The 22,711-nt window shown below is 36.3% G+C and overlaps 1 protein-coding gene across 3 annotated transcripts; it reads left to right on the top strand.

The window, feature by feature from the left end:
* Positions 1-2,737: 2,737 nt before the first annotated feature.
* LOC106657452 (putative uncharacterized protein MYH16) lies at positions 2,738-19,107 on the top strand. 3 transcript variants are annotated; one of them, XM_014378985.2, is made up of 26 exons: positions 2,740-3,675; positions 5,556-5,654; positions 6,289-6,799; positions 8,409-8,489; positions 8,933-9,116; positions 9,946-10,325; positions 10,422-10,551; positions 10,653-10,865; positions 11,225-11,398; positions 11,956-12,116; positions 12,204-12,486; positions 12,595-12,709; positions 12,793-12,907; positions 13,388-13,513; positions 14,536-14,889; positions 14,960-15,130; positions 15,900-16,055; positions 16,397-16,504; positions 16,594-16,890; positions 16,974-17,028; positions 17,108-17,246; positions 17,317-17,428; positions 17,506-17,609; positions 17,688-17,832; positions 18,703-18,812; positions 18,892-19,107. In XM_014378985.2, exons 1-26 carry the CDS (start codon positions 3,578-3,580, stop codon positions 18,959-18,961), a joined length of 4,491 nt encoding a protein of 1,496 aa, XP_014234471.1. In that variant the 5' UTR covers positions 2,740-3,577; the 3' UTR covers positions 18,962-19,107. The 3 variants fall into 3 exon arrangements, with proteins under 3 accessions (XP_023315946.1, XP_014234471.1, XP_023315945.1); XM_023460178.1 differs by lacking the exon at positions 15,900-16,055 and having other exon boundaries at positions 2,738-3,675; XM_023460177.1 differs by lacking the exon at positions 8,409-8,489.
* Positions 19,108-22,711: the final 3,604 nt, after the last annotated feature.

Here is a 22,711-nt window from a genome sequence, read left to right as displayed (position 1 = left end):
GTGCGGACTATTTCTCTTACCTTATATGCTAAGAAAAATTCTGATAAATTCAGTTTGTTAATAGCATGCAATAAATTAGAAATTTTGCTTATCCAATGTCCAAACTTTTTTCGAAATATTCTTGCGGTTTCAAATATCGGGTGAATCACTTATTTATTTTTGTACTTCTGATTTTTTATAAAATTTGTAAAAAATTTTCATTCAAATTTCTTGCCAAACTTCAACAAATCGAGCGAGCGTTAGTGAGCGTTATCTGTTACTCGTTATATAATATAAATTGATTCAATTGACATACATGAACAAAACATAAAACAAAACAAAAAACGAGAAATCTAGTCGAAAAAAAACACCGAAAATGTGCAATCAATTCAGAAACTCTATCTAGAAAATCCATCCGAAAAATCTGAAAGAACTTATATCCTTACTAAAAAGTTCATCTTACAATTTAGAGTGTAATCATTTGATTTTAGACGCAACATCTCGAACGTAACATTCCGTAATAATCAACAGGGCAATCTGCATTAAACAGTCTGCCGAGCGAAAGATCTGCTCGAGAGCGTACATCAGCAAACACCTTTCTGGGAGTCTCACCTTGAACATAATCGAGCTCAAACGATACGTATACCAGCAGTCTCTCTCTCGAGCCCCGAGATCTTCGCCCAAGTTTTTTAGGTCATCGAATTATATGTATACATACGACGTGCACACAGACAAAACACATACATACACGTACGTGCATCGCGAGTATCATCTCGCGCGCGCGTGAATTTTCTACAGCACGTTCACTTCGAGACCCTCGATATGAGCATTGACATCGCTTCCGAGGCATGCGAAAACAAATCGTTTGAATTATGGTCCACGAATTCGCACGCTCGTATCATTCATATACGCATAATAATAACGAGCACCCAAGATAATCTCACCCGTATGTAATAATGCACTGCATAATACTGACTTCATATACATTATACACATGATAAATATTATAACGCGCGACTTTGCCGAGTGCATATAATAATAATAATGCAGACTCGATGAGCAAAGCGAAAAAGATCTTTATTTCCGACGACCTAATTTTCGTTATATTAGTTGCGAAGAAAAGTGAGACAGACTCGACTGCGGCGCGGCGCATCCACCGCGCGTAGTGTACGTTGCGCTCCGCATCGACGCGCGTTGAAGCTCTTGATTTTCGGCCGGGGATTCTTGAGCTTGACACGGTTTGAATATATTTGAACATCGCGAGAGCTAGCTAGAGCTCGTGCGCCGTACTTACCGAGCGACTGCAACCGTACGCGCGCCCGATGATTTTCGAACGATTTATCGTTCGAATTTTTTGCTTATATTCGCGCGGCACGTATAACGTCTGCCCCGACGATTTATGTAATGACGCGCCTGACGACACACACAGCTTCGGGCTTACGGCATAAGTAGACGCGCCGAATATATAAAGAGTACGCGTGTTTAGTTTGCCACACGACTCAGCGCCGATGTCTATGTTTTGTTTGGAATCGGCTGAGATGAGATTCGAAAGTAAAGTCTGCAGCAGAGCTCGCGATGGTGAGAGACAGAGAGAGAGAGAGAGAGAGAGAGACAAGTTCATGAATCAATCTTTATGCCGTCCATTAAGATTCTGGAACTCGAACTAATATGGGTGAATTTTTTCACTCGTGACACGAAAACTTGAAAACCTATAAGGAGGGAATTTTAACGCTCGCCAGGGCAAAAAAAGCATCCCGAATCCGATGCCATGCAAAAAAAACTAACCGAGTTTCCGAGTCGCGCGCGCGATTCGCCGAGTTCTTTAAATTTAACGCAGTGTGGTCGGTATTTATAACAGTACTCAGTACGTAAGATTTAGTGCATGTTCTGTTATTTCGATTATTGCGCCCGAGCTCCTCTCTCGCGCGCGCTCGCCTTTATACCTCTGCGGCCTGCAGCTTCGATATAAATTATTATTTCTGCCCGCGGTGCATATAATTGCACGTATTTCGGGTATTTCACACGTGCGCCTTTTTAATATCAATTTGATTTTTTAATGTACTGTTAAGCGCGTGGATTATCAAACCTTGCGAACGTATACACGGTTTGATATCATTTTTCGTTATGAATAATGATTCTCGAGAGAATTACAACTGCGAACTGCTCGCGTCTCACATATACAAGTGCTCGAGCTCGTGTGAAAAATTAACAGATTCATAAATTTTCACGCGCTTCGTTGTGGCCGTTCCAAAAATACTGAGTACACGTACGTATGCGCGTGTACGTCGTTAACCTTTATGTATAGCTCGTGCTCGTGTACATTACATACGTGCGATCTTGCAGTTGCGCTACATCGCAAGCTCGGATAAACAGACGCTCGTCGACGATTCGTCAAAAAAAGGAAAGAGCTCAGATGGATGTACTCGTGTTCGGGTCAATGATGATAGATAAACATTTCGACAAGTTTTTTTACAATATCGTGCGTAAACGTACTCGTGACACATATAAGCATCTTTCCAAATGACAGTGAAAAAAGCAAAGAAAGAAAGAAAGAAAGAAAGAGAAAATCGTTATTCATAGCAGCGCAGACGCAAATACGCGAGTCCGATGTGTCTGGCCCAGTGCCAATAAGTTCGGGCGCACGCAGGCAATAGAGCGCACGCAGAAAGACTCTCCTCTGGCCGAGGCAGGAACGCCGAAAAACGAGTGAGTGAGCCCGTGTCACGGTAACCGCGAGCCGCCGCCGCGATTCAATCGGAATCCGGCCTGTGCCTGCAAACGCCCGAGAGATCGCCGTGTTATGGTGTATATAGTGCGTTGTGTATAATAACCGGGCGCAAGCACGAGTGATTATAGCTCGGGACAGTGATTGGAATCCGATAGATCAACGTTGATAAGAGGCTGCTGCGGGTTGATTTTTTTCAGTCGCAAGCTCACCTCGTCGCATTGATTCTTGAGAATTTTCGTAAAACAATTTGAAAGTTATAGAAGAAATTTGATCGTAGCGAAGCAGGTGTACAATAGCTCGCAGAAAACAAAAAGGAGAACGAAGCTTGGATAAATTTAATCGAGGGCTAGCCAAGTGCGACGTATTTTATACACTGGCTCTCGCTCTCTTTCGCTTCTCTCTCCTCTCTCTCTCTCTCTCTCTCGCTCTTTGAGCCGTGCGTGTGTGCATATACTTTTGTGTCGATTTACATTTGGGTTAGCGACCGATCGTGGCGTCGCAGCATCAGCCGCATCAGCAAGCACTTGCGCCTCGGCCGACCGCTCAGCGACGAATCAAAATTACGTAAGGCATGCGCTAAAAGCTGCCGACCGATGTCCGAATCGAATTATTTTTTTGTTTCGCCATAAAAGTGTCCACTGCAGTGCGTGGAGTCGAGCGTAATGACTCGAGTGACAAGCGCGTTTTGACGGAAAAGAAAAGTGGTGCGTGTGTGACTGTGCGGGTGGTGGCGGTGGTGGTGCGCGCAACGCAGCGCACGATGATCCATAGTGACACCTGCGATCGCTGCTACTGATACCCCCCTTTGGAACTTCGAGTTTTGGAGTGTGTGTATAGCCATTACGAGAGAGTGAGGAAAGGAGCGGCAAGATGCATCATTTTTATCCGACGTCCACGGGAGATCCATTGTGCCCGTTGGGATTTCATCCGCAAACGAGATGGCCGGTCAGATGCAAAAGATGTTTCAGGTATTTCGGATCGTAGCTTTTTCATCGAGAGCTTTATATTGTTTTTGCGATGCGGCGTCGATATTTGGGTCAGGGATTAGGACAAAATTAAAGTAGATTTTCCACACGTGCGCCGTCCGACGATCGTTTATAGCGTTTGTAACAAAATATTTTTAATTCACGTCGAGCAACTCTAATTTTAACTGCTATCGCGTCATACACATCCCGATGCAAAAAAAGCCCGACGGTATTGTGCCTGTACCTTTCTTAAGTTATGCGAAACTCAGTCTGTGGGCTTTAAGCAGTTCTCACTTTTCAATACATGATTTAATAATATTTACACTTCTCGTGCCAATCATTATGTCAGCATTGTAATCGCGTCGAGCTGTCAAAGTCGAGTATATCGTAATATCGGCTGGGAAGACTGACTCACGATAAAATGACACTGTTGAATAGACGAGATACACTCATACATATAGTTATGTAGCATATAATTGAATTTTCGATCTCGCGATCGGCGCGCGAAACTTGTTGATGCACGGCGATATACACAAAAGACATTGTGTGCGCGTAGACTGCTCGATGCGCGAATGAAAAATGATACACATATACTTTCGAGACGTTCGACTTGATTTATGATCTGAAATCGATTCCGAGCTATTATGAATAAAATTCGTTCTTTCTCGCCCATGAAAGACATTTTTTGTCCAAAATTGATAATTGCACTTTGAGCGTGAATCATCGAATTTAGAGTGCGGATTATTTTAGCTTCGAAAATATTGACTTCCTGCCGGGGAAAATTAGACTCGGCTTCCTTAGAATATATGCAAGTGACGTATAACGGATTTGTGCTTCCGCAATGAATTTATTGTCGCAACAACGCGTGTTAACGTGCCAATTGTTGGTAAATAAACAAAGAAACGTCATATTAGTGATACGTTTTATGGCTGAGTTCGATCAAATTGAAGGAAACTGATTTTAAAAATGTTTAAAAATCAAATCTCGGCATCGTAAAGTCTTCGAATCAAGCGATGAAGTAAATTGTATTATGCGTATAAAAATCAAGTTTCATCGCGTTGAAAGCTCAGCATAAATGTTGTCATTTTATGCATACTATATGTGTGTCCGAAAAACCATGACACTCGTGCGTAACGGTGTGCGTTCATTAAAATTTCAAACGAATCGCGAAAACTAGTTCACGTTGCGATGCGAGAGGACGCAAAAGAGAGACCAAGAACGTAAAAAGCCACCTACACTTCGCTAAATCTATTTTCGCTCATCAAGTTCTGCTTTTATAAATGGAGAAATTGTATGAGCGCATAAGAAGCCTGACCATTTTAATCTGGTGTGGAGCGAAAAAGCGTCGCAAGTTCAAGGTCGCTTATGTGTCGCTCTTTCCGACCAGTGGATGTAAAAGTGAAAGTCATTATGAAAGCTCAACGATATTTCAAGGTTGTTGTGCTATTTTTTTTTCTTTACTCAAGATTTTTTCGTTGCTAAGTTTATTTAAATATTTTTTTAACTTTTTGTGAGTAGGTACGTCATAAAAGCTCAATGATAATTCAGGGCTATTGCTATTTTTTAAGTGGAAAAACATACGACCGTTGGAAAATGAATGAAAAATGTTTTCGTTAAAATGTTGTCGATTTCACGACCATTTTTAAACTTATCTTATGTGTTATTTATAGAAAATTTAATGAAAAAATTACGTTTTATTCTTATTACGTGTCTCAAATACATATCAAATTAAATAATTTACTGGTATAATCAAAGCAGTACCTCATTTATAGCATCAAACTATCCCTTGTTCAGGCTCCAGCTTATTTTTTGGAGAGACAGTATATTACGGTACATAAAAAATATACTCTTTTTCCATTTTTGTATAAAAATGACTTTTTTAGGGATTACAAGGACCATAAGGATCACGGTGGTAAAAAAAGTACAGTAGATACGACATCATCGACCCCAAGTCTTTCAGTATGGGAATCAGCAACAAATCGGTAATTAAATACGAAAATAAAACAACATTTCTAGCACTAAGTTACTGCAATTTGTTATTTTTTTTACTTTTTTCAATTATATATCCTTCCCTTTGTGTTTAACGTTAACATTCATGAGCTACTTACTTATATTCAAATTCCATCGATAACTCGAATTAAAATGTCAAATGATAAGAAATTTGTAATATTTTGCGAACATTAAAACATATACTGTTTGAAAAAACCCCAAATTTAATACAGATTCAAGTAAAATCAAGAAAATGAATGTACTAGTACTGATTCAGTTTTTGCATTAATTGTACAAAAAATGTCTGATAATTCAATTATAATTAAAGTCAGCCTTCACCGCTAGATGGCGAGTACCTTTATCTGTAAATCTGCAAGTGTCAAAGTATAAATAATTATATAAGTAAAAGCACGATTTTGAAAATTTGTAAATTCATTGTATATCTCATGAAATTTTATGTAGTATTCTCTTAATATATGTGTGGTATGTGTTTTCTAATATTATCACGAAAGCACGAATAAGATATTTTCTTCATTTTTTTTAAAATACTTCTTGAAAAATTTTCTCTCAAAAATATTCATCAACAAGCTCTGGCTCATGTGTTTTTAACTTTGCAAAACGTTGCAGCACGAGCAACGGCACAGACAGCAACGGCACGGACAGCAACGGCACCAGCCGCACCCGACGAAGCTGGGCCTCGACGTCGAACCTCGCGAAGGACGAGCCGTCGTCGGGCGGCTTTCCGCGCAGCGACAGCTCGAGCGCCGACTGGGTCTCGGCCAAGGACCTGACGAGCATGAACCTGAGCGAGCTGCGCTCCGCGTCGAGCAAGGAGGCCTCGCCGGCGCCGCGCGCGACCAGCAAAACCAGCAGCAGCGACGTCACCGTGACCGTGAAGCCGCCGCCGAGGCCCAAAACTTACAGCGGCTCGACGTCCGACACCTACTCGTATCGGAGGTTTTCCGTGGACGAGAGGCTCGCCAGCGAGAACGACCCACTCAGCAGTATTGGCGAGCGAGCACCCATGAATAGGCACAAATCCTTGGACGAGCCACCTCAGCACAAGTTGCAAATCAAAAAGGTCATTGATAAGTCCAACGGGACCTCTTCCACCAATGACGCTGAATTCGTGATTCAGGTAAGATTACCAACAAAGCCAATTCTGCCTGGCTGTAATATACTTCCTACATACTTTTTATGTATAAATATATTTGTTCATGTGAAAGTATAATGTGGTGCTTGCGGCTTAATTTGTTTTATATTATACATTTTCATGTTAGAGCGATGATCTCCCGTTTAAAATACTCAAGCAGATCCGGCCGAGCGAAGGGTTTATAATGTCTAATTTACCTTGTACTCTCTTGATTGCGATGTAACTATATGTCACAAACTTTTCTTATCTAATGAACCTTCATAGAGCTGCTGCATGCTTGATTGCACACGTAAGAAGAAGAAAAAAACAAATTGACGTTACATAATGTGCAGTACTATCCGCAAATACGTATGTATCCACCGGTACCCATAGAGGTCAAAGACGCAAAAACCTATCGTTTCGGTCATTATTATGCAATCAAGATTTTGAAATAAAAATTTCGCGTAACGCGCGCACACACACATATATAGAGGCGCGTTCGTACGAGTGCACGCGTGCCATGTGTATGATATGCGGTAACTTCAAAGAACTGCTGAAGTACTGCCGAGTATATACCTACACGCGCTTGTGTACGTAATGCCCAACATCATCGACATTTACGCGCACGGTATATATCATCCTTGTGCCCCGTGTGATACGCGCGCTTAAGCTTCCTAGAGAAAATTTTACAATGTTCGCAATCAGTGTATATGTACACTGCACATTGTACAGTGAGAAAGAAAAAGTTTATATTAAGCGAGACTTTCATACCCGTTTTTTGCTCATTACAAACCCTTTTACGGTTATGCGTACTATTTTTTTTTCCATCATCGTATCCATCACGTTGTACTTATTAATGTCACTCTAGCATTTGGTTACAAAAAATTTATAAAAAATTTTCATAAGGTTTGAAATATGTACGAGTATATTGTCGATCGACTAGTCGAATACAACAACATGTCAACAATTTAACAGGGTCAAGATACAGACACACTTTTAAATTGAGTTCCCAGTTAAAATGCTCAACGTTAGTCCTATCGACAGAAAGTGACCATATAAAATGTTTCAAAATACAATACTATTAATTTGCTTGTTTTTGGAAAAATTTTCTGTTACAATCACGTGAAAAATATTGAGCGTATTTTAAATAACTCGAATATAACAATGTATCTGTTCCATAAGCTTAAGACCAGTTTTGAGCCACTTTAAATAATGTATCGTATATAATATAATTTTCTACCACTAGATGGCGAATATCTTTATTTTCCTATCTGAAAGTGGTAAAGTAAAAATGAAAATATATGTAAGTCAAAGCACTATTTCAATGACCAGCTGTTTCTTTTTTTGGCATTCGAGTATTACATGGCCATACAATTTTGAAATGCCAAAAACTAGCCATAAACTGTTGAGTATTTCTACCAGGGTTTTTGTTAATTATTTTTATATTCCCTAATAAGTCACAAACGCAAACGCACCATTATACTTTTAAACATTATGTTATGTATTATTATAATGATACTTCTTAAAAAATATCTTTTTCTCTTGTTCTGTGAATTAACATAATTAATATTTTTCATTTTGTTTTTTCTCCATTTCACATTGATCGATTCCGAAGGTAAGGAAATCGCGAATCATCGATCGAAACGGAGCAAAATGCGACTCTACCGAGACGATGGGGGGAATGATGACCGAAAAAGTAATTTTGACTTTCTGTCTGTACTTAATCACATGCACTCACACACATATTATATACAAACAAAAATTTCACCAATGAGGTTGTTAAAATTGCTCTGCAGAATTTCCAATCACGTTTACCCGATTCACGAAAGATTTTTCTATGCTTGCGAGAAACTTTTGCAGTACGGAATAAAAATTTATTTCTCAAAGCTTTGATATTGAAACGTGATTGGTCATATTTTTTTGTACAAACATTAAGACACCAAAGACATACATTATGGGCTAGTAATGACATAAACTCGCTTCCTCTTAGAGGAAGCTACAAAAGTTATCAAAATCTCTTTTCTTTTTTTTCTTTTTTTTTCTTTCTTTCTCGTGATTTTAACATCCTCTCACGATTGGTATTATATAACTGCAAGCTCGAACGCGGAGGATGTCATGTTGAATTTTCATATTTCATAGAAAGAAATGGAGAAGCTGAGGACGCAACTGAGCGACTTGAGGGCTAAGTGCGAAAGATTGGAAAAGGAGAAAGCCGAGATTCTGCTGCGTCGGCTTACGTCAATAGACTCGGCCTCTTTGAAGCCGGGCGCCGACGTTTTGAAATTGCAGAAAACCGTAAAAGATCTGCAAGCGAAAAATGATGGTAACTATCTCATGAACCATGAACTATTCTCTCCAGCTGCTGCTGTTGTTACCGCTGACCAGCCATATGCGCGTGCGTGAAGTTATCGTATATCGCAAGACATTTATTTTTCTCTGCACGGCGGTAGGACAGTTATGGGCTCCACCACTAGACATTTCAAACGCCGCTGAGTTATGTGACCCAGCGGAAAAATAGACAGAAAATATAACGAGTAGCGAGAACTTCGGTATTTAATTAAATCGTAATTTATTAAACGGCGTTTCAAATTTTTTGTGAAAATCGAAGAAAATTTGAAGAATAATTCACGGTGAAAAAGGGCTCAAGATTATGAAATTAAGCATTTACCTCTTTAAATAGAAATGATCATAATTAATAATGGACCATAATCGAACAATAATCATTTTCAATGTTTCAAATTAACTTTGCGATTAATTCGATTATTTCTAGCAATTTTTTTATTACTCTCATGTTAAAATTGTTAAACGCATTTTAAAAATCTTGAAACTGACAACTAATTTTTTTTTAAAAATTCATGTCGAATATTCAACCACTTTAAATAAGGTAATACTTTAAGTTTCCACCACTAGATGGCGAGAAACGTTTTCTATAAACCTGCAAGTAGAAAAAAAAATAAATATATATAATATGTCACTTATGACTCAACAATCTACTTGTTCGTTGAGTAAATTTAACAGGATCATTATTGCTTTTTAATCGCTTCATTTTTAATCTCAATGGAAAACAATTTCGTTAATGCGACTACGATAAATAATCTTAACATGCTATGAAAAACGATTTTGATCTTTCGAATTGTCGTTTCAATCGATAGCTATGACAGAGGAACGCTCGAGTTTGACTTCCAAGATCAAGAGCTTAGAGCGCGAGCTGAACTTGAAAACGCACAAAAGCGAACGCGAAAGGATGAATGAGGAGTTGCGAGGAAAACTGAAGGCCGCCGAGACCCTCTGCGAGACTCTCATGGACGAGAACGAGGACATGAAGAAGGAGATTCGCGAGCTCGAGGAGGAGATTTACGAAATGCAGGACAATTTTAGAGAGGAACAGGCCGACGAGTACACAACGATTAGAAAAAATTTAGAGCAGGCCAACAAAAACTGTCGGATATTGTCTTTCAAACTGAGAAAAGTCGAGCGCAAAGCGGAACAGCTCGAGGCAGATAAGGCCGATGTCGAGCAAAAATATGAGCAGGTACGATATGCTTCGATTAAACTTTCACAATTATACCCGCGAGATTTACGTCCGGACGTGATGGATGCATTTTTTTTTTGATTTGTAAACCCGCAGATGAAAAAAATCGAGGACATTTTGAAAAAAGTTGGTACGGAGTACAAAAACCGCACACAAAAAAGGCCCACGGAATTCGCACAAAAGCAACAGCTGAAAAAGCTAGTCGACGGCATGGAAAAAGACATCGGTATGTGAAATCAAAACAATCGAATATGCCTATTGACATTGATCCACGCAGCCATGAATGGCTACATTCCTATGATATCCTTTTAATGTCGTCTATTATAGGCGATGTAATAAACGTGATGGTAAACATGCTCGACGGTCGGGAATTCGGCCTGCCGATATCGAATTATAAGTATGACAAATTGGCCAAGGAGCACGAGACGCTCAAAGAAAAGTACGACAAGACGCTGAGCGAGCTGAACCAGGAAAAAGAGACGAACAAATTGAAATCGACTACTGCTGCCGATAAAACCAAGAGTGAAGATTTAATAAGCCGTAAGTTTCGTGACTCTTTGTTTTGTAGCTACTACTTTGCGAGTTGAAGTCGGGGATGTTTATATTATATTCTCGCGTCGCGCGTGGAAACGTTTCAAATTTTATGCATTTAACTTGTTTGTATGACTTTAAACTACGACTTAATGTACGCTAAGCGAAGGGGCAACTTTTCAATCGGTGGGTAGTTGTTCAAGAAGCGCGTTTACGCACGGCCATTATCTATTTTACTTCATCAGGAAGTTTTATCACATTGCTGTTTCTTTCGTTGAGCAAACATATAATCAGAATAACTTAAAGTGCGCTTCAGTACGCACATACGCACACGTATTCACGATTTATTATATAATGAAATTTTTCAGTTAAAAAAAAATTAGAGGAAAGCCAATCGAGCCGCGAGCAGGATCGCAAGTCCTGGGACGCGGAGAAGGCCAAGCTCCAGGAGGAAAAAGAGAAGCTCAAGTCGAAATTGCTCTCGCTTTCGGCCGATAAACTCAAGGTCTACAACGAAGTTGTCCAGTTGAAAAAGGATCTTGGTAAATTTTTTATGAGCCGCTTACGCGTGCCTCTAATTTTTATACGATCTCTCGTATTCGCCATTCCCTTCCTACCATCTCTTTCTCTCTCTTTTTTTATTGCCATATATACTTGCACCGCGCACTCGAGCGTCGCGTACACATGCGACGCGCGCAAGACTTGATGCTCTTTGCGGCAATGTATGTGTGTGCGTTCGTATACGCATCGTGTCGCGTCGCGAGCTTGCGTCTAGACGCGAGACTGTAATATCGTGCCCGTAATGTACATTATGCGCACATTTACTTCGAACCGTGTAATTTTGCAAAATATTTATAAGCTTGTTTAATGTGCAAAGAGGCGCTCGGGCGGATAAATGAGAAAATAAAATTTACGGAATCGCTATGTTCATAATTTCCAGTTTTTTAGTTTAGATATAGAGAGATAATTCAGATGTATAATAATGTATGGTTCGCGCATACATCGATTGCATCCGCGTTCGAATTCCTACGAACTACCTCGTTGAAAATGATATCGAAGTTTTGTTTATCGCTTTTTTTTTATTTTTTTTCAAAAATAGAGGCAGCGAGTTCATCGAAGAAAGAGTCAGCTAAGATCGAAGGCGCACTGTCAGATATCAAAAAAGAATTGGCGCAAGAGAAGGAACGCAGCAAAAAACTTCAAAGCGATCTAACGTCGCTGGGTGAAAAGGAGACAAAACTTGCCCGGTCGTTGACCACGGTGAGTTTTTTGCTGGATTCTCGCGGTGACATTTTTGTACGTTCCTTTTTTTTCTTCTTCTCTTATCGATGCTAATATCAATGACAGACGGAGACAGCCAAAATTCAACTTGAGAATGATTTGAAACAAACGAAACTGGAATTGGAGAATTCGAAAAATTCATCATTCGACAAAATTAGCGAAATTCAAAATGAATTGGACGTTGTGAAAAAAGACAAGGATAAGTTGAAAAAACAAATGGATAAAGAGAAGATCAGCAAAGACGCTGAAATAGCTTCTTTGAAGAAAAAGAATTTGTTGTTAGAGAAAGCTGGCTTGAATTCGAAGAAATTAGAAGACTTGAAGCAATCGTACGATGACAAAATAGCGAGTAAGTAATTTTTTCCGCGAAGCTTTCGATAATTGTGTCATGCTCTGGCAGATAAAAAAACTCGATTGAAACAATTGTTATGAAAAATATTAATAATTAATCGTTTAGATTTAGAAAATGAGCTGAAACGATCGAATTCGAAACTTGATGATTTGAAGAAAAAATACGATCAACTCAACGAGACTAAAGCTCAGCTGGAAGAGGAAAATCGGCTTTTGAACGGGTATCAATAATTTAAAAAATTTTCCCACGTTATTTATAATTAAAGAAAAATCTATATACAACTGATTCTTGAAAATATTGTAGGCAATTGATTGATCACAAGCAAGATTATCTAACTTTACAAGCCGAAATGCAAGAAATGCGCCAATACTATAAAACCAAAGAGGTCGAGTGGTCAGCACAAAAAAAACGGCTAGAGGTAAATGTAATCAAATCTAAAAATTTGTATTTGTTTGGAGTTTCACACTGTTTGATTGCTATTGTAAGAAAAATTTAGATTCTACTATTAGATTTAGCTTTGTGGATAGATGCATAAAATTGACTTGCTGCTTACGGAAATAAATAATATATATCAATTTTATTGTAGGCTGCTCAGTGCGGAATAAGTTAAAAAAAATTATCATTAACGTGTACATCTTGTTAAAACTTGAATGGGCATAATAAATAACTCTAAAACAAATTTGATAAGTATATCATAACTTCTAGATATTTAGAGTAGTTTTTGCCATCGTCATATGCTTGAAAAAACATGCATACCCTTACTATAGCTCATTATGTATGAAATCCATACAGTGTGAAATTCTCATACACAATGCACGAAATTCTACGATGTTTCCATAGTGGAGACGAGTATTTTTCCCTTTTTTTCCTGTGGCTTTCACAATTATCTTGATCGCAGGAACAATTACACGGGTACGAAAAGAAAGACAAGAGTCTGACACAAAATGATTTGCGAGACGAAAATCTTCGGTTAAAGATGGAAAGCAGTTCGTTGACGCAACAGGTCGAGGATTTAAAGAAAGCCGTAAGTCTCACGTAACTCATATATATACTTGTCGCGAAGAATGCATTCTGATGAAAAAAAAGTCGGTCAGCTACTTTTCCTTTCGTCGCGAGCACTTTTTTTACTTCGTCAAGAAAATACCATTGCTTCAATTTAGCGTTGCCAAATTAGTCGTATAATCGAAATGATCTGTAAATTTGACTGCTGCAAATTTTTTAACCCATTAACGACCAAAATGCTTGATTTTTTTGTTGGTTTTCGCAGCGATTTTTTTTGTAGTTTTAGACCTTAAAAAAATATCGCAGGGACCTACTTCGATGTAAAATTTAATGCCCTTTCAGAAACTGAGCGCAAAATTTTGATTTTTTGCGTTATAAAAAAGTTATAGCTACTTAAACAAAAAAAAACGTAAAAATTTTTGCAAAAAATCAAGTTTTCGATTTTTTTTCGCCATGTTACCGGTAAGGAATCACGATATAAATATGATCAGGGGTGATCACGACTATCAAAGAATCTCAGAGAATTTTTATGGAATTTTTGAACCACTTTTCAAATCTTCGTTTTGTGCACTTTTTCTCTAAATTCAATAGTTTTCGAGTAAAAATGAGTCATGTTTTATATGAATATGAGTTATTTTTTGTTTGAAGTAATGGTTCGAAAATTCCATAAAAATTCTCTGAGATACTTTGATAGTCGTGATCACCCCTGATCATATTTATATCGTGATTCCTTACCGGTAACATGGCGAAAAAAAATCGAAAACTTGATTTTTTGCAAAAATTTTTACGTTTTTTTTTGTTTAAGTAGCTATAACTTTTTTATTACGCAAAAAATCAAAATTTTGCGCTCAGTTTCTGAAAGGACATTAAATTTTACATCGAAATAGGTCCCTGCGAAATTTTTCTAAGGTCTAAAACTACAAAAAAAATCGCTGCGAAAACCAACAAAAAAATCAAGCATTTTGGTCGTTAATGGGTTAACACAATTCTGTGCTATTAGTAAGCGCATTGACAATCATGAAGCTTTTTCGTCGATCATTGCAGAACGACGATTTGAGCAGCAAATTGCAAGATTACACACACGTGGCGAAGATTCAGAGGAATTTCAGTGCCGATACGTCAGCTCTCGAATTCGAGTTGCGCAAAGTCAAGCTTGCCCTGACGAACGCCGAAAAAACCCGCAAATCTGAGCTGGCCCAGTGCAAACTGCGTTACGAACAAAGGGTCTCGGCGATCAGTGACGAGATCAAGCCGATCCAAGCTCAGCTGTCGCGATACAAGCGCGAGCGTGACACCTACAAACAGATGCTGGAGGGAGCGCAGAAGACCATCGGTGAACTGAAGAGATCGTCGAGATCGAGAAGGCCGTCGACTACGTCGACTGGAAAGTCCGATGAAGTGAGTAGCTTTATGTCAAATTGAATATTGTTGCATCAATGTTAACCATAATAAATTTGTATGACATCAGGAGGAAGAGGTGTCGACTGCTCATCGCTCGGTACTGGAGAAACAAATAGTTTCTTTAGAGGATGAGTTGTCCGAGGCCAAGCTTGAATCCAACAAGTTGAGAACTGAAATAATTTCGGAAAAGTCGGCTTGGGAAATCAAACTGTCTGAGATGCAGTCACGCATTAATGAGGTACAGTATAAAACCAATTTAATATTCAAAAACAAAACTTTATATAGTTCTGCTCTTTTGGCTGGATGTTTCTGAAATAACTCTTATGAGCTTTTATTAATTTTTTTTCAATGCGCAAACTTTATTTATTTTATTTATTCCAACATATTTAAATGCAGATAAATTGAGGTCACAGAAATTATTTTTCATAACAACGCCCCGAAAGTGACTAGCTCCATGCCGCCATGTAAAACAAAAAGAGCAATTTTCGGGTCGCTAGGTATGAAATAGAATATTATGTTAACAAGTGCGTGAAGAAGATGACTTCGACGACGGTTTTATAGCGAAGTTGTTTAGGGGGTTGCTTAAGGGGCCACTAAACAACGGTTGTTTATGGGGATTGTTTATGGGTGGTTGTTTGGTTGACATTATAAGCTACCGCTGTCTATATTTTGGCTGAGCAACCCTTATCAAAATTGGTTGTTTGTAGGTTCTATTAACATCGAATGTTGTTTGATAAATACACAAAGAATTAGTTCTTAATTTTGCAATTATAATCAGATATCTCTTGTCCTTGAACAATCCGGCTAATTTTGACGTTTAATATGATGAATAATAACTAGGTTGCTTTAACGTTATAAAATGGGGAAATAATAAAGGTATCGATAAAGTTGATGCAAAAAAAAATCTTCCGCATTCTTTGTTTTGTCATTGTTAAATGTTTACAAATTCATTTATATTATAATAGCACGAAAATCAATTGTAACCATCACAAAAAAATTCCTTGTAGCTTGAAGAGGAACGTCTACTGGCTAGTGGTCGAACAAAAATACCTGGCTTAAAAGTGCGCATGGAATTGGCGTGGCAGAAGGAACGCGAAGATCAGCAGAGACTACTGCAAGAGACGGCCACTCTAGCCCGTGATCTTCGTCAAACGCTGTTCGAGGTTTTGTACAAAATTATATATATTTTGACTCTCGGCCTCATTGATCGTTATTGCATAATTGCACATGCACGTAAAATCTTGATACATAATAAGTTCATCGCATGTAAAACGGGATTTTTCGGATCGATTCTTTTTATCTGGGCTAACTCTGTCGTAAAACGTCGCGACACTCCGTTTTTGGTCCGTTGACTTTGTTCCGGTAAAGTTTTGTGCAATAAATACACATGTTTTTATTTTACGATGCCAGAATTACGTTTAATACCCGTGGTTCTGATTCTCATTGATCAGTTGGTACAGTTAATTGAAAAGAACGTAATATTCGTAATATTGTATAATTTCAGGTCGAACGAGAAAAAGATAAAGAGCGATTGGAAAATAAGAGGAAATTGGAGCAATTGAAGAAAATATTCGACGAGGAAAAGGACGAAAACAAAAAGAAGCTCGTCGAGGTATCTGCGTCGCACGATTTTAACAAGCTATTTGTCGACTTGATTTTAAAATTGGTTCTTTCTCTCTGTGTGTTTTTTTTTTACGACAGCTTCAATGCGATTTGCTCGAGCTGCGGGACGCGCACGCCAAGCTACGCACGAGCAACGAGAAGATGCGTCGCGAGAAGGAGCGTCACGAGCGCGAGCGCGAGGAGCTGCGGGCACAGCTGGCCAGCAAGCGCCGAATCGAGCAGACCGAGGCGCGAAATCTCAATATACTGCTGCAACAAGTCGACGACTTGATGCGTCTATTCCCGTCGGAGACGAGCAACGGCACCAATGGACACGCGAGCGATGGACAGATGCAGCCGGAACAGTACACCCCTACACCACCGAGACGTACCAAGGTATATACGGGCGCCTGACGGAAATACACGATTTGTATATTATTGTTCTGCGTCATTAACTTTCATTACTTTTGGCTTTGCAGGGACCTAGGTCTAGAGAATCTTCACCGTTGTCAGATTCCAGAAACGGCAGCAAAAGTGAGAACTGGATCGATGTCATTTAACTTCTCAGTTTTATAATTCGCTTTATAATTCAAAATAATTCCATTTATTTTAGCTTCGTTGATCATGCCATCGGGTAAAACAGAAAAATTAGAATATACGATAAAGAAACTAATGGAAGTTGCTAAAGACTTGCAAGAATCGAAGAAAGCCGTAGACGAAAACGCTAGTAAAACCAAAAAGATGAGCAAACGGTGAGCATTCGTATCAACTTTAAAGCTAACAAAATCTAATGAGTTAGTTGAGATGAATATTTCTTTACAGATCATCTTCAATCGATAACGACAATGACAAAAATGGTGTTCCTGCTCGAGCAAGGCCGAGGCTAAAGAGGAAGAGTTTGTCACTGGAGCAAACTATTGGAAGAAATGACCAGGTTCGATGAATCATTACATTACTGATATTTTTCACATAAAAATTTTAATTCGAAAATGTTCTATTGTATTTTCATAGTCTATATGGGGTGGCAATAGTAATATATCAAGTATGCAATCGCTCACTGGCTCAGACATTGATTCCCGGCATTTTAGTTTACAACGAGATTCAAGCATTGAGAGGTATTTGATTTAGTTCAACCATATCATTTTATTGCGTAAAAACATAAAAATAATGTTGGAAAAAAAAATGTTTTAAAGCCATTTGTCAACGGAATCTACGCAAAGTGAGATTCTTCGTCACGAGAAAAAACACAGCAAAAATATCATTCGTAAAATAACGACAAAGTTGACAAAATCGGCTAGTGTCGACGATCCAAATACGTCATATGATTCGTCTCTTCAGGTAATATCAATTTTTTATCGATTTTATCGATTCGAAAATAATAAAAATAATAGCTGAAACATTTAATATTTTTGTGCTTCTAGTCTATACGACTGATGCGATTTTTGGAAAAATAAAATGGCTTGCAAGGCTAAGTGAAAACTTTTAATGCATCTAATGCTTGGAGTTATAATTCTTTGATTCAATTGGATTCGTTTTTCAAATTAACATTTTATTAATATTTTTCTAAGCTTATTATTGTACAACTGATAAACGCATGACTATCAACATGCTTTGTCAACAATATTTCCAATTATAATTATTATAATTATAATTATATCTTATAATTATATAAATAATAATTATATTTATAAATTAAATCATAAATGTATTTTAATTAGATTTAAATAGTTCACAATCATAAGGAACGATTTGTTAAAATTACGGAGATTTATTCTAAAATAATAAACTTAATTTTTCTAATTAATTGAGTTATTTTTCAAAAAAAAAAAAAAAAAAAACAATGAACGGGTTAATATTACAATGTTATATTCCATGATCGTAAAATAGATTCAAATATATTAGTAATTGCACCTGCTATCTTCAGTAACGTTATATTAAAAAAATGTTTGTGATGCTGAGAGGTATATGTGAAACTTTTTCTTTAATTAAAAGTTCAATTTATGAAATAACCATGCCATAATCGAACAAAATAAAATTGTTGTAGCATTAACATAATCTAAAAAAAATTCAAACTATCTGGGTTCGTGTTGACTTCATTAAATTAAACTCAAACGCCTATTCCTGTATTGAAAGAATTACATCGCAATATCGAAAAATCAAGCAGCTCGAAACACGATGTGACATTCAGTCGTAATCATTTTCTTACAGACATCAGGCTCGGAAGCCAGCATCTCTGAAGCAACAACGAGAAAAGACAAGAAAAATCTCAAGAAAGCATTGTCGAACATGTTTAGACGATCGGGCTCAAAGAGCAATGGGTATTATTAACATTCATTTCTTTGTTGCTGTCAAAAATACAAAAATGTACTTCTTTTAACCGAAACGCTGTTTTTGCAGACTTGACAGAGACTCAAGGAGTAACAGTAGACCTGTATCGAGAACCTCTTTAGCATCAGGAAGACGTTAATTGTATTAGTTATAAGAAGGATAGTATATCTGTAAGTGCTAAGAATGCCATTTTAACCAGTTGAGCATTTTTATGTACATAAAAGTATACAATCTAAGTTAATAGAGCTGTAAATGTAAATCATAGTAAAATAATTATTTTTAACTCTCAAAAATATTTCATCCATTATTGACATATGTTATCGTTTAATCATTTAAAAATGAATTTTCGCTTTCCTTACTGTTAAATGTAGAAATAATAATGTTTGTTAGTTTGTAGAGTAATTTTTTAAGTATTTTATAAGTTCTCAAATTTTATCAGTTCTAATAATGATACAAACTGATGTAAGCAATAGATTGATAAATACATTGAGTGTCCAAATTCAAACACAACCCCGGTTCTTCTTTTTTTGATAAATTCATACCTATAAATATTGGCTGCGCCTTATGTATCATTGTGCTATTATCCATTCGTAGACTTTAAAATTTGGTGGGAACCATTATGATGGGAACGTCTATAAACATAAGCAAAGTGTTAAGCACACCTTATATAATTATTATTAATATACCACTTGTGGATTTATATACAAAAGTACTCGCCATCTAGTGGTGGAGATTTAAAGTGGTGTTATCGTCTTGAAACTTGAAAGTGGTTGAAACAAGCCGCTAAAGTTAAGCCATTTATTATTTGTATAGTAAGCTAATTGTTTCTGTAAATACAAGTTTTTTAGTTCTCTATTCATACTTCTACAGAACAATAAAAAGTTTTCTTTCGTATGAGATTTTAATGTTTTTTAACAAATTTTTTCAAGATTCTTTTGATGTTTTTTTGATTTTTTTTACTTTTATTATGAATATTCAAAAAAATAAGCTTCAATCATTGCGTTTAAGGAATTATCCGATTTAAATATTTGTAATCGATCGATGATGTTAAATGCCATAGCTTTGCAACGGCAGAAGCTCAGCAATGAATCTTAATTTGTGGTTTTATTACAAAAGAAATTTAATTAAGCAAAAATTGCTTTAGTTCTAGAACTTGGGCTTAAAATCGATAAAGGTAAAAAAAAGAAAACACAAGAACTATTTCAAATGTCCATATGAAAAATGTTTTTATTATAAAATGGTTGTTCATGCTACAACTTTGCTGAGTACCATCGACTTCTAATTAGATGACGTCGAAATAGCAGTTTTACAAAATTGGCTTTTATACAATCTTACGTGACTAAATTATAATTTAATCAGTAACAAGATTTATTTTCAACCTGTAGTTTTTTGAGAAAAAAAAAACATGTTTTCGTTTCTGATACATTGACTTTCGAATTTTTCGATGACTTTTAACCATCCTTTTAACATTCCATCGACCAAGTCATTTTGTAAACAAATATCATTTCTTCACATGATTCGGCCCTCTACTTGTTTAAAAAATCGATCATAGAAGAGACTAAAATTGCCATACGCCCGAAACGTATATTTATCTAAGCGAAAACTAGATTGTAGTTTGACACCCGCAGTTTGTATTAATTTTTACATTAACATTCACAGATACAATGCAGCGATACTATTAATCTTTCTATACATTGTTTTTTTTTTTGTTGAAGAGCAATTGTTCTTATAGAAAAGTCGCAAGCTCGCAGTTCATTTTTCTATGCCATCAACGTGAAAATATATATGCAATATTCGTAGTATAGGACATTTTGGTGGCGCGGAAAATGTGTATTTATTTTTTGTTTTCATCGTATATATGTATACAAAATTCGTAATGTATCCAAAAAATTGTGAGCCAGTTTGATAGATCACGTACCTCATTTAACAGACGAAACACATCCCCTTCATTATTATTAATAACAATAAATACTGCAGCTGAGCTGTCATCAAAAATTATTTTCTCTTCTCATTAATTTATTGTATAGAAATATATAGTATACCATTGCGTTAAATATTCTTTTTTTTCTTATCTTTGTCCGTTTGAAAAAACTACGAATGCAACTACTTGAATCTATGAGAATGCAAATATGCAAATGTTTTCAGTTGTCTTTTACTCGCTGACAAGGTATCCGATTAAGAATATCAGACACTGTAATTATTGTAATCGTGCATTGTATATACTTTTTTTTTATATTTTCATCCGTATGCGTTGTCGTGATTCGTTCAATACATATTATATGCATCAGTCACAAATTGTAAACGTATACACCGGCATAATAAGTACATGAAAAAGACGGAAAACGATCAAAAATCTATAAAAACTCTTCGTTTTCTCTTTTACAAGTCATGAAAAAAAAGTTTAAGAAACTTGTGTTGTATCTATTTATTTGTGATGTGAACAGTAATGGATTATTATGAAAGCGCGATGATTTGGTACATTTCTTTGACTTAACAACAAAAAACATTTTAATTTATTCAGTAACAATTGCATACATACAATAAATGCTCAATAATTTCATTGAAAAAAATGAAAAAATTAGAGAGAAAAAAATTAACATGATCAATCATACTGAATGATCAAATTTTTGTAAACACGCAGGAGAATTTAGAAGCAGTGTTTCACTAATTTTTTTTATTTTTATCTCTTTTGTGTTGTTTTTGTAAAAGCTCACTTTAAGAGCAAATAACGATTCATTGCAAAGTTTTGTTTTATGAACGACTTATGAACTGCGAAAAGTATTGATATTTTGAACAGTTTAGGCCTTTTCCATTAATTGAATTTAGCCGACTGAATTTTGTATTTAGTTAAAATTTCATTATTAGATGATCTCATTTAAAAAAGAAATATCGAAAAATGCTAATCTCTCATTTATTACAAGTCCTTATATTCTCCTAAAATGACATTTTAATGTTGTTTATAGTTAAAATGGTTAATAAAATCTTTTAAAATAAATTAGAAAGTATTGGATTCTAAGAAATCCACAGTAACTAAGCATTCACAATAAAAAATAAGTCCAATACTTTTATGAGCTGATATAAAATTTTGCAATATTTTACGAACTTTCAGAATTATGATTATGTTGACTTATGACAAAATTAATAATGATGTTAATGAGCATTATTTTTTGTATTATTATGAGTAATACAATATTGTGCTCAATGCAACACACGCTTACGCTATTATCGTAATCAGCTACTTAAAATACATGCTTGTTAAATATGAACTTGATATTTGTATTAAATGTAGCAATTGACTAGTTTTCAATCCTCTTTCAGGAAATTTAGTTTTTATTTTTTTTAAGTTTCCGATACTGAGACTCAATGCGTGTTTTTTCTTAAATTGTCTTCGTATTGATTCTCAACAATGTTATTTTTTTTCTAAACTTTATCATGTATACAAAATAATTTTTCACCTGGAAATGATGGTGTGAATTATTTATTTAGAAAAATCGACGATTGAAGTAATTATTCCAGGTGTCCATTTGTTAAAAATATGTTTTGTAAATATTTTCTATTATTAATTCCAACAATGTATCGCTAGAAAATCGAACATTTGAGCTAATGTCGCTAGAAAGAGTGACTAAGAAACAACACGCGTATCGAAGACTGATAGTCATTTGCTTGAGTTCAAATATAAAAAATGCAGTAAAAAAGCACAACATTTAATAAAAATATCGCCTCATCTCTGAATCACAAGATTACTTAGGAAACTACTTTTCCCGTAAAATTTTTACAAATTAATCTGTAAGAGAAAAAGAAAGCTTAGAGAGCCAATGGTACTCTGACACGTTTTATGAAATACGAATAAGTAATTATATGAATTACAGTAATCCATCTATGGGTAAAA

This window comes from Trichogramma pretiosum, unplaced genomic scaffold, assembly GCF_000599845.2.
Source record: "Trichogramma pretiosum strain Unisexual culture from Peru unplaced genomic scaffold, Tpre_2.0 scaffold40, whole genome shotgun sequence".
NCBI classification, from domain to species: Eukaryota; Metazoa; Arthropoda; class Insecta; order Hymenoptera; family Trichogrammatidae; genus Trichogramma; species Trichogramma pretiosum.
Note: the sequence above shows the minus strand (reverse complement) of the source record. Positions and strands in the feature narration are given on the sequence as shown.